This window comes from Lemur catta, chromosome 4 (genome assembly GCF_020740605.2).
Source record: "Lemur catta isolate mLemCat1 chromosome 4, mLemCat1.pri, whole genome shotgun sequence".
Taxonomy (NCBI): Eukaryota; Metazoa; Chordata; class Mammalia; order Primates; family Lemuridae; genus Lemur; species Lemur catta.
In genome coordinates this window covers 36,170,065-36,186,371 of record NC_059131.1, presented here as the reverse complement: position 1 = coordinate 36,186,371, position 16,307 = coordinate 36,170,065, and the positions used below count along the sequence as shown (strand labels likewise).

General features: G+C 38.8%; 1 protein-coding gene across 1 annotated transcript in view; it reads right to left on the bottom strand.

Annotated features, from left to right (window-relative positions):
• The window catches only part of PPP1R21 (protein phosphatase 1 regulatory subunit 21), a 54,681-nt gene extending 38,687 nt beyond the window's left edge, over positions 1-15,994 (bottom strand). The window contains exons 1-4 of the mRNA XM_045549562.1: positions 15,762-15,994; positions 5,590-5,658; positions 2,942-3,088; positions 691-792 (exon numbers count right to left, since the gene is read on the bottom strand). Of these exons, the coding sequence (XP_045405518.1) occupies positions 691-792; positions 2,942-3,088; positions 5,590-5,658; positions 15,762-15,818 (375 nt within the window). The 5' untranslated portion in view covers positions 15,819-15,994. The remainder of the gene's footprint in view (positions 1-690; positions 793-2,941; positions 3,089-5,589; positions 5,659-15,761) is intronic.
• Positions 15,995-16,307: the final 313 nt, after the last annotated feature.

Here is a 16,307-nt window from a genome sequence, read left to right as displayed (position 1 = left end):
ATAAGAGTCCAATTCCAATTAAGAATTAGAAATACTTAGACACAAAATACATGGAGGTCAAAAGTTCATTTTTTTAAAGTTTTCAAAGAATGAGAATTAGTACATTTAATTTTCACCATTTGACCAAAAAAAGAAAAAAAATCAGGAGGTATAGTTGGATACACTACACTATGACTATGCTCAATGGTTTGGAAGCAGACATTGACTTTGCAACATTCCATAAATGCCTGCCATGAGTGAGGCCCTGTCCTGGGGCTAACCATACAACATACGTGGTCCACAGCCTCACAGACCTTACAATCTAACTGGGGTACAGAAGAAAACTAATAAAACATCAGTGAATTAAAATGCAAAGAGTACTTATTGATAAGCCCCCATTTAAATGACCATCCAATCACTTCTGGTATCAGATGAATAGTGCCCAGTATGTTTCTGTATTGTTAAGTTATAAAGCTAATCTGCTATACTCCAAATAAATGCACACAACACTTCAAAGCACACATCCACACAAAGATGTGTGTGAGACTTAAGAAAAGAATAAATGACACTGACATATATACTTAAAGACCATAGGAGACATTAAAACACCCACACAGACACAAAACACTTTATGTGCATTGACTTTTCCACACTCTAGTTCACATGACCCATTTTTTAAATTGATATGGAAAAACAGAAAGATTTCCTCACTTGTATGTGCAACCGTTCATTCTCTTCTATCTTCTTTTGCAGATCTTCATCAAAGACACTCTTCTGCTCTTGACTCAACTGAGAAGAAGATTCTCCACTTTTCTGATGGAAAGAATAAGTTATGTCCACATAACTTTCATCCTTTAGAGAAACATCCTAAGGTACACAGATTCTCTAGCACCTTAGTAGCTTGTCTCTTCTACGTGTTCACCATTTTCAAACAATCCTGCAAAAGGTATACAGTCCATCATTTAACTTTTCCTATGAGATACAAGTTGGAATTGCAAATATTGCAATGGGCAGGAAAGTTTTAAAAAAAGAGAGAGAAAAGAACAGATAAGGCTCACTACTTTCTTTGCAGATGAATTCAGGAGCAGCTCTGTTTGAGAACAGAGCAGACCCAGAAAGCTAGCAATATAAACATTCAATAAATATTTCAATTTGGTCTTTTGGTTTGGGAAATGAGAGTTTTAGCAATTCCATAAGTCTGAATTATTAAACCCCATTAAGAAATTGTAATAAATTATGTAACAGCATCCACAAAGATAAGTTTATATCAAAGCCCATATAAATTTCTAAATTTAAAAAGAAAACCACATAAAATAAAACTATTATAAATAAACATAAGAAAAAAGCTCAAATATTAATTAAAATCCCTTCCTTTTGGTTTTTTACTAATAAATAACTTTTTCTACATAGAAGAATAGTACTATTTAAAAGATATAATAATGAACATTTGTTTTCATGTAATACATAGAACTGAGACTATTCCAGGAACAGTCTAACAATGAAACTGTGTCTAGACATCTGTCACCACCCTTCTCTCTTTTTTGTACCCTCACTCCTCACTTAAAATGAAATCACATACTGATCCAATGTAATCAGTGATTAAAAAGCCCTTTAAAAATGAAGCAGCTATATTAAAAAAAATACTAAATATGCACCATGTTTGGAACACAAAGACATATTTGGGGTCCTCAGTGCTTCCAAATTTAGAAAGCTTTAATTAAAATTAATTTATAATTGTCACACCCAAGCCTCTACTAAACAGTCCTAGGCAGGGACATTAATAAACTCGGGAGTATGTTTGAACCCTAGATGGCTATTCCCTCTCTCAACCATCTTTGAGAATTTTTAGGACATGTGTATTTCGACAAAGTTTCCCAAGTGCTTCTAATACATACCAGTTATACCTTCTCTGTCCCTTCAACTCCCATTTATTTGAACACTACCACTCTACAGAATCCTCTCATGTAGGGGAAACACATATGGAAAAGGTATTAACATAGAATTGTGGCAACTTCCCAGTATATGCCAAATATGGTCCTAGGCACTTTTACATGATCCCATTTAATCCTCACAACAAACATGAACATCTCATCATCTCATCCCCACTTTGCTGATGGACAAACTGAGGTTGCAAGGTTAAAAATTTTGCCTAAAGTCATAGATTTACAAACAGCAGGCAAAGAATTCAAGCCTGGGCTTAACTCCAAAGCCTGTGCTCTTCCCTCCATACTGCGTTTCTTCAGAGTCACTGTGTGCCTTCTCTCCTTCCCTCCTATCCATTCTATTGTTAACTGCTTCAGTCTACTCATTTGTGGAGTGTTGCTCTAAATACAAGATTTAAAGACTCAATCACTAACTCCTACCTTTAGGAAAAAAGCTACTTCTTAATTATAGCATGTTCAAAGTACCGGATCAAACATCTCAGAGCAGTAAGAATCTTGCCTCACCATATAAAACCACAAGGGAAAAAGTTATCTTTAAATCTCAGGGCAAGAATACCAAATTGGTGGCCTCATAAGAACAAATACTAAGAAAATACATCTGCAGTGAACTTACAAACCTAAGGTATGAATGTTTCAACTGCTATTTTCTTATGAGTAGTTACACTTTCACAATATCTCTCATTTTATTTGCCCTACCTTGGGTTAATGGCAATTTGGTATAAGTAAAAGATATCAACTATTTTGACCAATGAGTTATTCCACTGACTTTTCTCAGCCACTAAATCAACTATGTACACGTTTGCTCCTAATAAATTCTTTAAAACTGACTTTCATATGAAAATGTCCCTAACACTTAGTATATATTAATAGTAAATGTCTGCTTTTTTGACTCAATATCCAGATGTATCAATGGAACATTAGAGAATTTGAGAGTAGGGTCTTCTGTTAAAACTAGGATGGCCTGTAGAAGTCTGTGCCTAATGACAAGGTCACATTAACCTGCATTTATTTGAACCTACCTTGTTTTTCTTGCCTCGGGGTTCACTTAGAGATAGTTCATCTTGAAGTAGCTCTACCCTCTTGGCAAGCTGCAGATTTCGAAATGTCAAACTGTCCATTTCCTGTTGCAATTTTCTCAAAGACTGATCCTTCATTTTCAGTTGTTCCTATATCAAAGTGAAAACAGACCATTCCTCACAGTTTAGCCCTAAGGTTTAGAAATAATAACAATAATAATAAAAATTTTTGTTTCACCAAAATATAACTAAAACTTCTTGCTTTAGGGAATTCAAGTTTTATGTTTATCACTGCAGTTTTTATGTTTTTAGCTCTGTTCTGTGAAAAAAAAAAATCATCTTCTGGCCAAACCAAGTAAATTTAAAAAGAAAATAAAAAGAGCATTTGCTGAAATAACATATCATCATCAACTTAAAGTAAAATATCCACAACTCTATGTTGTTATATCTATGGCAGTGAACAGACACAAAGCCTGAGGCTACAAGTTTATAAACCCGAATTTTTATAGAGAACTTCAGACTCACTGATGCTTCCCTTCAGTGATCAAGAATGGGAAAAAACATATTTATATTCCTTTTCTTCTATAAATTCCCCCGAAATTAAATTAGTCAAAATGAAGTCTTTTCAACACACTTAATTCTACTTTAACTATTCTGATGTCAAAAATAAAAACTGATATTATCATAACAAGAATATTTTCAGACGATGTATTCACTGATAAACACAGATGACTATATACTACTGTTTATTAAAAGAAATGAGTGTTTCAACTTTTATTACTACCACTGAAACAAACAGTTATAAAACTAAGAAGTTATGTTTTAATGAATAGATGATTTAACTATATTGAAACAGCAACCTTAAAACCATAGGCTGGTGTTTACAATCTGCTGATATTATTTTCATGTTGAAAGCAAAGCTAGAAGAATAGAACAATATGTTCCCATTAAGTAGGAAAACTTTTTTCTTTTCTACAGTTTGTTTAAAAAGTCCTTAATTTTTACTTGAAGTTCAAAGGTAAACTTAGGCCCAGCCCATGTCCAAATTATCATTTATTTCAAATTAAAGAAATCCAAATCAATGAATATTTACTATAACCACAGTTCACTGAAGAGCCAAACGCAACAAAATCAAAAGCCTACTGTAACAAAGGACATCCTAACATTCCTGTCTAGCAAACTGGCAAATTGTCACCTTACTGTAATTACAATGACCACTGTAATAAATAGTAAAACGAAAAGTAATTTATTTACATTCTTATAATTAATTATCACTAGTTGACTCGTGTTCCAACTCCATTAACCAATCATTAATTTCAGGAGACATCTATTCCAACCTCTTTAAACTCCAGTTTCTGCAATGGGGATGATACTGTTATCTAACCTCACAGTTGTTGTCAACACTAAATGAGAAAATGGATACGGTACTTAGCAAAACACCTGGCACACTGAGTGCTCAATAGATGGAACAAGATGCCACAGTCACCACTGCCACCACTGTTGCCACCATTGCTACCATCACAGAGTTAATCAAACACAACCAGCAACAGGAGGGTGTCAAATACCAGAGCAGGTTACTACGATAAGCTAGGAAATACCTTCCCCAGCAATAGGTTTAAACATTATTAGGAGAGCTGATGATCACTTCTTCGGTGATTTTGGTAAAACAGTAATGTGACTAACAAATCCTGACTATAAAGCTTTTTTAATAATTTTGGCTTGGGTACAGAGAGCTTCGGAAGTATGGGTGGGGCGTTCGGAATCATCTCAACTCTGAGGAGAGGACAGTCTCAGATACATATTTTCCTAATGTAGGGCCCAACACTGGCTTGGTAAAAAGACATATTTCTGGGGCTTAGTTGTCTGAATGGAGCCACCTAGGATACACTGCTGGTTGGGGGCTCTTCCAGAAAGAGATCAGAGTAAAAGGAGTCCTAATCACATCGGTCTAAAGAGAGGAGAGGGAGCAAGGAAGAGAGTGAAAGAGTGAGGTAGGCAGTATATTTAACTGAAACTTGGCCAAGAAGGAATCCGTACCCTAGAATTAATTTATCCATTTAAAATATCACTAAGCAATACTCATTACATGCCTACTGGAATGAAGTAGAGACAAACTCCTTCATCCTCTGTCATATTTCTCCCCTCAGTTAACAAAGGTGCTGATGATAAAATGGATCACTCAGAGTGTCTTAACACAGCTGATTACTATTAAGTAGATCTTGCTAAAGGCAAGATTAATGGAAATGATTCACATATTCAAATCCATTTATTAGGGACCTACCATCTGCTGAGTGCTGGGGATACAAATATGAATATGACATAGCCTCCCTCAGAGTGCTATCTAGCGATGACGACAGACAAGGAGCCCCATTAATCCAGATGAACTAACCTAAATAAAGGTTTTGAAGTATAGGAGAAATTAGATAAAGTCAAATCACACTCTTTTGGTAATTTTTAACCAAGGAAATCAAGGTACATCATATTCACACCTGAACAAGTTAATGACAAAAACCCGCATTACCATCCCCTATCCCTAGTGAATCAGTGTCAGAGCTGAGACTTTAACCCAGAAAACCAGCTAATTCCCAGCTTTGAGTACCACCAAACAAACACTAACTTAATCCTCACAATACAAATATCCTGTTGCATACCTTTAAAGCAGCAGAATTTGCTTGTTCATCCACAACACCTTTTTTCAGGACCTGATTCTGAGCCCGAAGCTGAAAACAGAGAAAGTAATAATTAACTTTAATATAAAGCAATCAGTTACAGCAAGGAAATCACTTAAACTATTTTACAGGGATCATGACACTGAGTAAATGTCTCCTCACATATATATGAGAACAAAAAAAATTAGCCTCAAAGATGGTAATAGATACCATAACACACACAGGCCAAGTTGCCCAGACATAAAACTAATCAATGGCAAAACTGGTACTAAAATCCATGTTTCCCAATTTCTAGTGCATTATCCTTTCTATGAAACCAAGTCATGTCCCTAAATAAAAATGAATACAATAAATAACAGGGTACTGAATGTGCCATTTTTCTTAAAATTCTGGCACACCATTCATTTGTAAAATACATACAATTGGACTAATTATGAAACAAGAATTGTACAGGAAATCACAATGTGGGCCATCAACATTCCCAGTGGGACACTGTGCCTAACTTTACACATGCAAATGTCATCATTAATGATGGCCACAGGAATGACAGACATGTTATCAGGCATCAGCTGAGGAGGCAGTGTACAAAAGCAACTAAGGCTCAATTTAAAAAGTAACATCTGCTTACATTTGAACGTTTATTACATAGCAGACACCATCCTAAGTACTTTCCATGTATTATCCCATCTAATCCTCACAGTCCTATGAAGTAGGTACTCTAATTATCTCCATTTCACAGATGAGGAAACTGAGGCACCGAGAAGTTAAGCAACAAAGCTGAGATTCAGACCCTACCAGTTTGGACTCCAGAGTCATAATGCCAATTAGACAATATTGGCTACTTTTTTAAAAGCTACGTTTAAGTGAGAAAAGCAGTGAGCTGGAGAGGTGGGGAAAGCCTTTGGAGAAAGAGGTAAAAATTGGGCTTTTTTTCATAGTTAATTATTAAAAATTGAAGTATAACTTTATTTTAAATGAAGCATACAAATCAAAAATTACACAGCTTAATAAATTTGTATGTAATGTATACATTACTTATGTATACATCTAGTTACTTATGTAACTACCACTGGCAGGATTTTAAAAGATAAAATTCACTTCTGTAGGAAGAATAAAGTATTCTCAGCAAAGAGAACACAGAGCATGTTAAGGATAGATACATAAGTCCATTGTAGCCAAAGCAAAAGGTTTACAGACTAATATTCTGAGGGCTCAGAGACCATGAAAGACCAGGTTCTTCTCCGAGAAACTGAAAGAATGGGACAATTTTATCTATAAGCTTTAAAAAAAAAATCTATTTCTAATTCTGTATAGCTCAGATCTGTCTCCTGAGAACAGAGAACAGAAATGACTCTTTTCTGTGCCAAAAGAGTAGGAATATTTGAATGCTAAATCTTAAACTGAGTATTTAAAACTCAATAGAAAATTTAGCTAAGATTCTAAAATGAAAAGCAAGAACACTGCAGGATATGCAACAGTTTGAGCAAAAGACAGACTAAAAGGATGAGCATCTTCTATCTTTAGAAAGCTAAAGATCACAGTTCATTACCACAATAGAAAGCAGACCCAAATCTTTGCTCTGCCATTTACTAGACTATGTGAACTTGGGGAATTCACTTAACCTTCCTGAGCTTCAGCTACATGGTCTATAGAATGGGTAAGCACATCTACTCTTTCTTCTTCTGAGGCCATGTGAGAACCAGACAAGAAACCTACGTCAAAATATTTTCTAAACTATAAAATGCTCCACAAATGGAAACAGAGCTCTTATTATTAGAGTGGACTCAAAGGGACAACAGATACATTTATTACAGTTTTCATGGCATAAGGCATTGTACTAAATGATATGGTGGAGACAAAGAAGTAAAAGATGTGGTCCCTGTTTCCAAACAACTTACAATTTAAAAAGGAAGATAAAATAGTAAAAGATTACTAACAATACTAGTATTTCCTGCTTAAAAAAAAAAAGTAGCATAAACCAAGCCCAGTGTCTCACGCCTGTAATCCCAGCACTTAGGGAGGCCAAGGCGGGAGGATCACTTGAGATCAGGGGTTTGAGACCAGCCTGGGCAACACAGCAAGACCTTGTCTCTGCAAAAAATAGAAAAATTAGCCGGGAGTGGTGGCATGCATCTGTAGTCCCAGCTACTTGGGAGGCTGAGGCAGGAGGCTCACTTGAGCCCAGGAGTTTGAAGTTGCAGTGAGCTATGATGATGCCACTGCACTCCAGACTGGGCAACAGAGTGAAGCCATGTCTCACAAAAAATAAATAAATAAATAAAAAGTATCATAGACATTAAATTTTCTAGAATGGGGGTTGACAAACTAAGGTCCAAGAGTCAAATTGGATTGCTAGTTGTTTTAAAGTTTTACTGGAACACAGGCGCACTCATCTATTTATGTATTGTGTACGGCTGCTTTTGAGTATGGAAGGGATGAGTAGCTGTAACAGAAACTACTACAACCCCAAGTCTAAAATATTTGCTATTTGTCCCTTTACAGAAAAAGTCTGGGGACCTCTGCTTTAGTTCAAAAGACAGAAATACTACTTTAATGTTGACTTCCATGATGTAATGTTCTACTTTTTAAGAAATATCAACATACTCTTGAATAATGTGCTACCTACATAGCAGAATATAATAAATATTTTCAAACCCATATAGCCAAAAGATAGCAATTCTACTTCAGTGTTTAGGTTTCATTTCATAAGCCTATCCTAACTTTGATCTATAATCTCTTATGTTTTCTTTGTGTGGTATTTAGACTAGGGATGAAGTCTGCAGTCCATTAAGCTCACAATTTTCTGTACGACAAGAACAACTAAACCAATCATAACAACTAAAAAAAAAAGAACTTCACCTTTCATTTCTATGGTACACTGAAGACTATTTAAAGCAAACTGAAGAGCCTACTTTTGTTAAAAAGCAACATGAAACTTTCAAATTACTCCTGTTTGGAATTGACTATAATTATAACAAAAAATAATTTTGATTTTCCTTTGAAAAATATTGTTTACTCAACTCAAATATGGTTTCAATGAAACTTAACAGAAAATGCAGCTTATTTAGAACCATTTATCTAAAATTCCTTCTATTATTTAGTAGACAGACAAGGATGATGATGATAACACTGGCATACTCTATTGCCATTTTAACTACCCTTTGTGGCACTAGATATTTTTCTGCATTTCAGCATCACTATTGCCACTCCTACTGCAATACTGAATGAGAAGCTTGTTAAATGCTGATACTACTATGATCAATCTGATCTTTTAGAATCTATCTTTCTCCTCACGGCATTCACCACATTGACAGCAAATGTATAGTGTTTTGTTTTATAATAGATAAGAGGTACAAGATCACTAGCTCGTCACTAATGCCTCCAAGAGACAAGTGTGAAGACTCCAATGCACATGATGTAACTAAGAAACAATTGCTCTGAAGTCTCTATTAGGACAGAAAATCTCTCCTGAAGACAATATAGTCTATTTCCAGGAGGTGTGCACCAATCTCTTCTGTTCCATTCAGTGGAGAAATAGTACCTCTGCATCCCAACTCTGAAGCCCTCTTAATCCTTTTAAATCTCATTTTTCCTTGTTCATAATCTTCTGGTTAATTTTACCTTCACTTTGAATGCACAGTCCTTATTTACTTTGGCCAACCAAATCCCACCTGTTCTTCTAGGAGCCTATCTTTTTTATTTTTTAAAATGTGTTAAGAGACAAGGTTTCACCCTGCTGTCTAGGCTGGAGTACAGTGGTGCAATCATAGCTCACTGCAGCCTCAACTCCTGGGCTCAAGCCATCCTCCTGCCTCAGACTCCCAAAGTGCTAGGATTATGAGTTTGAGCCAACCTTCCCTTAGGAGCCTACTTCTTACCTCTGGTTCTACTTCCTCCACAATTTTTTCCTAATCACTCCCTGTGGCCCACAGTGACCTTACTCCTCAGATCCTTTAGCAGTTACTAGTAACAAGGTATCTCTTAATAAACTAATCAGTTTTATGAGACTGAACTCAGGACCAAACTATTCAGTTTTAATTTTACTTTTTAACACACTGACTGCCACACTAGAAAAAAGAATTTTTCCTTGGGGCCATGGTGTTTTATTATGTAAATAGAATAAAAATTTCAAAAACAAAATGATCCTTTCTAGTTTAATGAAAAATTTGTTATTTTTTATTGTTTTCTGTGCGTGAATTATATGCAATTAAATGGTCCATATTAACTGTAACAATAAGAACATCAACAAGTAAGATTTTCATGAACCAACTGCAGGGTCTTGCCCAGGGGGCCACCCGACACATAACATGTATGCTACAGCATGGCAGCACGAGTTGCCTGCACACCACCCGGCTCCCAAGATAAAGAGACCTGTGAGTTACATACGCTTCACAAGGCCCCGGGCTCAAAACTAGCTTGAGTTAAATACAACTCACACGGCAGTTAATGTGTTGAAGTAGTAAACTTTACATTTACTCATCTCTGATTTCTATACTCATTTCCCATCTGCCAACTTAAACTGTTCTTCATGGCAGAGACTACAGTATACTTCCTTGTAGTTCCTGCCTACAATGAAAGATCAATGCTATGGATAAAGAAGGCACTCGATAAATTTTTAGTTAATTAATCAAATTAAATACTATATACAAAAGATGTTTAAATGTAATTCATTATATAAGAGATTGTCATTATTTCAATAGTTCCCTTTTAAGACCCTTCTCCAAATGATTTGAATCTCATCCTATTGGACACCAAAAATCCACAAAAGCCCTCAGCCTAACTCTCCAATGATCAGTACCCAGACCGGCTCTATATAACTTTGGTTCTAGACTGGCCCAACCTCAGTCAGGCCTATCACAAAGCTGTTTCTCTAGCTACAGAAAGTGGTTGTAAGCCAACTATGATTTCTCTCATGGCTCTTTGACAACATATGATAGGATAATTGGCCCAAGATTAGGGGTTTACTACCTTCAGTGACAAACTGTTGGAAGAGTTTGTGAGGGAAAAGAGATGAATCACCCATATGCATTTTCTGAGCTAACCCTCAACAATCTTCTGTGTTAGAACCATTCTTACATGGCTGTTTTCATGCAATGGACATTTTGACATTTACACACGTTTTACAGCCCTATAAAACAAACCTTTAAACATACAGCCTTTTCTTCATTACAAAGTGATGTGTGCAACAGACAACCCTAAGCCTCACCAAAAGCTTCCAAATACTTAAGTCATCTGTAGACCCCACCTTCACTATCTGGCTGGAATGATCCCAATAACTCCTTCCAGCTTTAACATTTTAAATATGTCAAAGTATTGGGAATACCACTCAGTCTTTCTCTCTGTCTACTTACTTGTTCCTATCCCAGGAAGAGGATGAAGTATGTACAGGCTACATACTACGTACTGGTAGCTGAGGTTATTCTCTCACTGAAGTAGGAAAAACCTCCTCTCAGACCTGCCCTGAAATGTAATCTTTTCCATTCAGGGAAAATCACTAGGACAAAACCCCCACTCCCACCCCTTGCAGTTTAGCTGCCCCATCAGTGACTGGGTCAGTAAGAAAGTTGAACTAAGGAGCAAGAGTAGGCCACCCCTTGTCTTTCCAGGGCCTTGCTATTCAAAGTGTGGTTTTTGGACTGCTGCAACCCCAGCACCTGGGAGCAGAATCTCAGGCCCCACCCAGACCTACTAAACCAGAATCTGCAGTTTAACAAGGTCTTTAAGTGAATCACATGACATCTACATTTGTGATGCACTGATCTAAGGTCTAAGCTAGCACTGTCCAACAGGGTAGCCAACAGCCACATGTAGCAACTTAAATTATTTAAAATTAAATAAACCTAAAATTCAGTTCCTCAGTCACACTAGCTACATTTTAAGTGCTTAATAGCCACTGCATGGCTAGTGGTTACCTTGCTGGACAGCACAGACGTAGGACATTTTCATTCTCATGGAAAGTTCCATTGGACAGCACTGAACACAAAGCTATTTTCCAATCCAGCTTTAGTAGTGAGCCCTACCTACACATCAGGGTGAAAAAAAAAAAGCGGATACTAGATTTTAATCCAGTCCAGCTCCTGAGTCTATTTCTCTTACAGGAATGGGTGATTAATCAAGTTCCACCAAGCTCTATTATCTGGAGAGCAAAGACCCCGGATCAAAGCTGACCCTTTCCCAATGTGAGTAGTTCTGTACTAAGAATATAAGTCTAAAAAGTTCCCAAAGGCAATCCCTTCTGAAACTAAAAGAAGTATCAATTACAAAGTAAACTATAGAGAAATAATTGATGTTTGGCTTTCCCATTGCCTCAAAAAGAGCTTTAAAAAGATTATCTTTATCTCAGCAAAAGCTACTATCCTGATACCATTCCTTGGGCAATGATTCTCAAATGTTACCACGCATCCAAACCACTGGAGAGGTTTGTTAGAACAGATTGCTGGGTCCCACTGCCAGTTTCAGATTCTGTAGGTCCAGGGTGGACCTGAGAATTTACATTTCTAATCCATTCCCAGATGACACTGATGATGAACTAGCTCAGGGCCCACACTTTGAGAATCACTGACCCTGGGTAACACAAACACGGGGAAGACAGAACTAGAAACTTGCTTACACACATGCCATAGTGCCAGGCAACAGTGCTCCCGCAAAGAAAGCAGGCTGAAATCAAACGAGCCAGAACTGAGTATTTTTCACTTTCCTTCTCCATAATGAGATATACCAGAGCATCGAAACAGAGCAGGTTGTGGAATAAACAGCAAGTAAGAAATGTTCTTTCATTCTTAATCTATAATGTAGTAACTGAAGACTTGATTAGCTTTTCCTCACATCTCAAAGAGATAGCTTGCATCTATTACCTATCAACTTCATAAGCCTCTAAAACCCAGCCTCTACACACCTTCCCCCCGTTGGAAACTCTACTCAACTTTAAATTGTAAAAGCCTCTAATGACCTCCTAATTGCCCAAACCACTCAGGGGTCTTAATCTCCATTTTTACTGATATTTCCATAACACGTTGTTTTAGCAACCTGTTTGCCTCAGCACTTCTCATCTTATATCTAACTAGACTCTCAGTCTCTTATTTCTTCCTGAGATGAAGGATCAGTCTTATTTTATGGCTTTATGAGAGCTCCTCAGACCTTTTGTTTTTCTTTTTTTCCTTCTCAGGAGGAAAGCAGATTATGAAGCACAGTTCTTATGCAAGGAATAATAGGCCCTTTCCTGGAACATAGGCTGAGATTTGCATTAAAGACAAATGAGAAGATTCTGCAAATGTTCTTGGTTTAAGGATCATGCTTGCTGCTCTCTTGATATGCAGGCTTCCTTCTACAGATTAAGAGGAAATCTTTTTTCCTTTGTATCCTAAATAAGGCAGAAGAACAATGTAACTGGATTTCAATATCTGCCCACAATTTCTGTACCAGGAAAGAAAATAACAAAAAGGCAGAATATCTCTACCATAGCACATCGCTGAAGAAAGGATAGACCTTACCTCGAAATTGCCTAGTACCAGAATTGACAGGGACTAATAAAAGGCACATGAAATCTTTGACCAGTGTCTGTTCTCTTGCGTTCTGAAATTTCCATCACATTGCAATTAAAAGAATAAAATAGGTCCAATAGGAAAGATGATCCCAATTCTGGCAGACCTCCTACAGTCTCCTTAGCATCTCCTCCTCCTTCCTGCACATTCTTCCCACAGGTAGTTCTCCACAGTTTCTATCCTGATTAACTCTTCAAGTTCATCTTGATGGGAATTATTCCAAAAGCACTAGCCTTTGTCCTGATTTTTAGCCAGTCCATTTCCATTAGATAGTTTCAGCAATTACCCCCATCACCTCAAGCTAGTATGTGAATAACATAACTTTAATGTGCCTTCCAACCCTAAAATGCCATGACTGCATCTAACCTTTAATATACTCCCTTCCTGCAAGCCCTCATTGTGTCAGCAGCAATCATGTTCCCTCACCTCAGAACTTCAGGGCCAATTCTGAGTCTTCCCTCACCCACCAAGTCCCAAAAAATGAATGAGACAGAAGGATGAGTGCCTTATACACTCTATAGCTTTTATAAGTTTAGTGCTGTGCACATAGCAGGCCCTGAAAAAAGAGGTAACCTAAAAAGTTTAACCATAATTCCTAAATCTAGCCCCTCTTCTCCATCCCCAAAGTCACCAACTTTATTTAATCCTACGTTGCCCTTCCAAAACTATTCCAACAGCCTATTGTCTGGCCTTCTTATCACCAGTCTTTCCCTATTTCAATCCATCCTCCACATGATTACCAGTTTCCTTCCTAAAACTAATGTCACTCCCCAGCTTAACATTTGATGTCTCCCCATCACTCAAAAGACAAAATTCACACTCCTTATCTGACATACACAACCTTCCATGAGCAGGTCCAAGTTACCTCTCCAACCTCATGGCACCACTTGCTGCCATTTATCTTAATGATCTTGCATGTCAGCAAACACAGGCTGTTCCTTTTGCCTGGAAAGTTACCACTACCTCCTTCCCTCATCTCTACTCCCCAATCTAAGTAACTTCTACCCTTACCAATGTCTCCCCTGTGCTCCCACTGAACTAACATCTATCGTATTGTATCACAGTTATTTACCATGTTTGAATGTTCTATTAACCGTGACTCATTAAGCCGGAACCCCACCTCACTCAACAGACCCTGGCAGACTGCTCACAGGGCGCACATATTAAGAGTCTGTTGAACAAGCCTGAATAGCCAAAACAGTAAAATCTTGGAGTTCTTATTTCATTGGAAGGTCAAACAATGCAGCCCCTGCTCAAAACACTTTGAAACTCCTCTTCTGCCATTTGGAATTGCCTTCTGAGCTTGTTTATTCTCCAGAGAAAAAAAATAATTCCCCTTACTTTATACTCATGAAACGCTTTCAACCAAAAATAGTAGAGCCAAATTTGAGCACTCCCATGCCTCGCCCACCCTACTTCATCACATGGATTTGCTCCAAACTTCTGGCCCTTTAAAACAAGGAAATTCTCCCTTAAGGATGAAAACTTGTCATCACTGACATTGTGCCAAAGGCTCTTAAGACAATTTCAAATGGAAATGCAAAAATGTCCCCAATGGTGGCACCACTGGAATAAGTGTAGTATCTCAAAAGGTTCCCATTTGATGGTGAAGACTTAAATGTGTATGTTTATGCACAGGTTTTATTTTCCAAAGAATATTTCATTTCACCTTGCTGAGTATTTGTTGAATGAAATCATAAGGGGAAAAATGTGTGTCTTAACTTCCCTAAATCGTTAAAAGGGGCTAGGTATTCCTGTTGACTCCATGAATGCCAAGATCATTAAAAACCAAGCTTAATAACTGTTTAATCAATATCTGAAGATATAAGATTATACTTTAATAACTTCACTCTTAAAGCAGAAATATCCTACCCAGAAATTGTACCATCCTTTTCCAAGGAAAGGGTTCCATCATTTAAAAGACTGATGACATAAACACGACAAAGGGGCAGTTCCTATTTTGTTTAATATGCACTGAGCACCTGCTGGGTGCTCCACCCCATTCCAGGTGACCGATGGACAAGAGAGAGAAAAGGACACAGCCCTAGCATTCAAGCTTTAAAAATCATTCCAGTCATCTTGCCAAAGCACTGAATACATTCGTAACCACCCATCCCCAGGGAAGCAGTTTACACGAATGACTCTATTTATCCTCTCGAATTGATTCAGGAGCAGATAAGTCTCTTTAACCTCATATCATGCCTGTGGGGCAGGGAAAAAAGGTTGACTTTCCCCATCACTGGGCTGAGAAAATTGAGGAGGCAGCGAGGTAAGGGATGGTCCACACCTTTCCCTTCCCCTCCCAGCCAGCACGAGGCAAGAAGCCAGGATTTCTGACATTAGAGTCCCAAACCCGCAACTTCAGTGACAAGGGAGAATTAAACTCCGGCTTCTTCCTGTAGAAATGCACACGGACCCAGACACCGCCCGGCCCCATCTCCTGGGATCTGCAGGTAGAGGCACGGTAATGGTGGACAGAGGAGGCGGAGGGGAGAGGAGGGGCGCGCTCGAGGGCCCCCTCCGCAGTCCCCCTCCGTCCCGACAAGTCGCTGCCAAGGCAACCCGAGGCCGCAGGACCGGGGACCCCCTGTGCTCCCCACCCACGATGGGTACCTTCGAGTATTCCTGAGCCAGCTTCTGGTACTTCCCCTGCAACTCTGCCGAGGCCATGGCCTCCCCCGCCCCGTCCAGGCCAGGCTGCCCAGGCCGTTCACCCCGGTCCCCACCCCCCGCCCCCAACCCCACACAAGCTCCGGGGTACGGCTCAGCCAGTGTCTGCTTGCTGGGCCACGGCCGCCGCGACTCCTCCTCCACTTCCGGGTTCGCGAGTTGGGAGGAGGTGGAGTAAAACCGGGGGCGGGGCGACCTCCGGGGGCGGGGCGACGTCTGGCGTCACTGCCCCACCCTCCCGCGCCTGAGTACGTGCGCGCGCAACCTCACCGCCGAGTCTGGGCTCTGCCTCGGGGACCAGGGGGCGCCATCTTGACGCATGGTCCAAGATGGCGACCTGGAACGGAGAGGGAAGGAATGAAGAGGGGAAGAGAATGCTGAGAGCCTACAGAATGGGCGGGGGAACGAGGAGACGGATGGTGGTTGCGAAGAGCAGAGGACCGGAAGAAGAAACATTCTAAGCGCATCAAGAATTCTAGCCATCCCCCA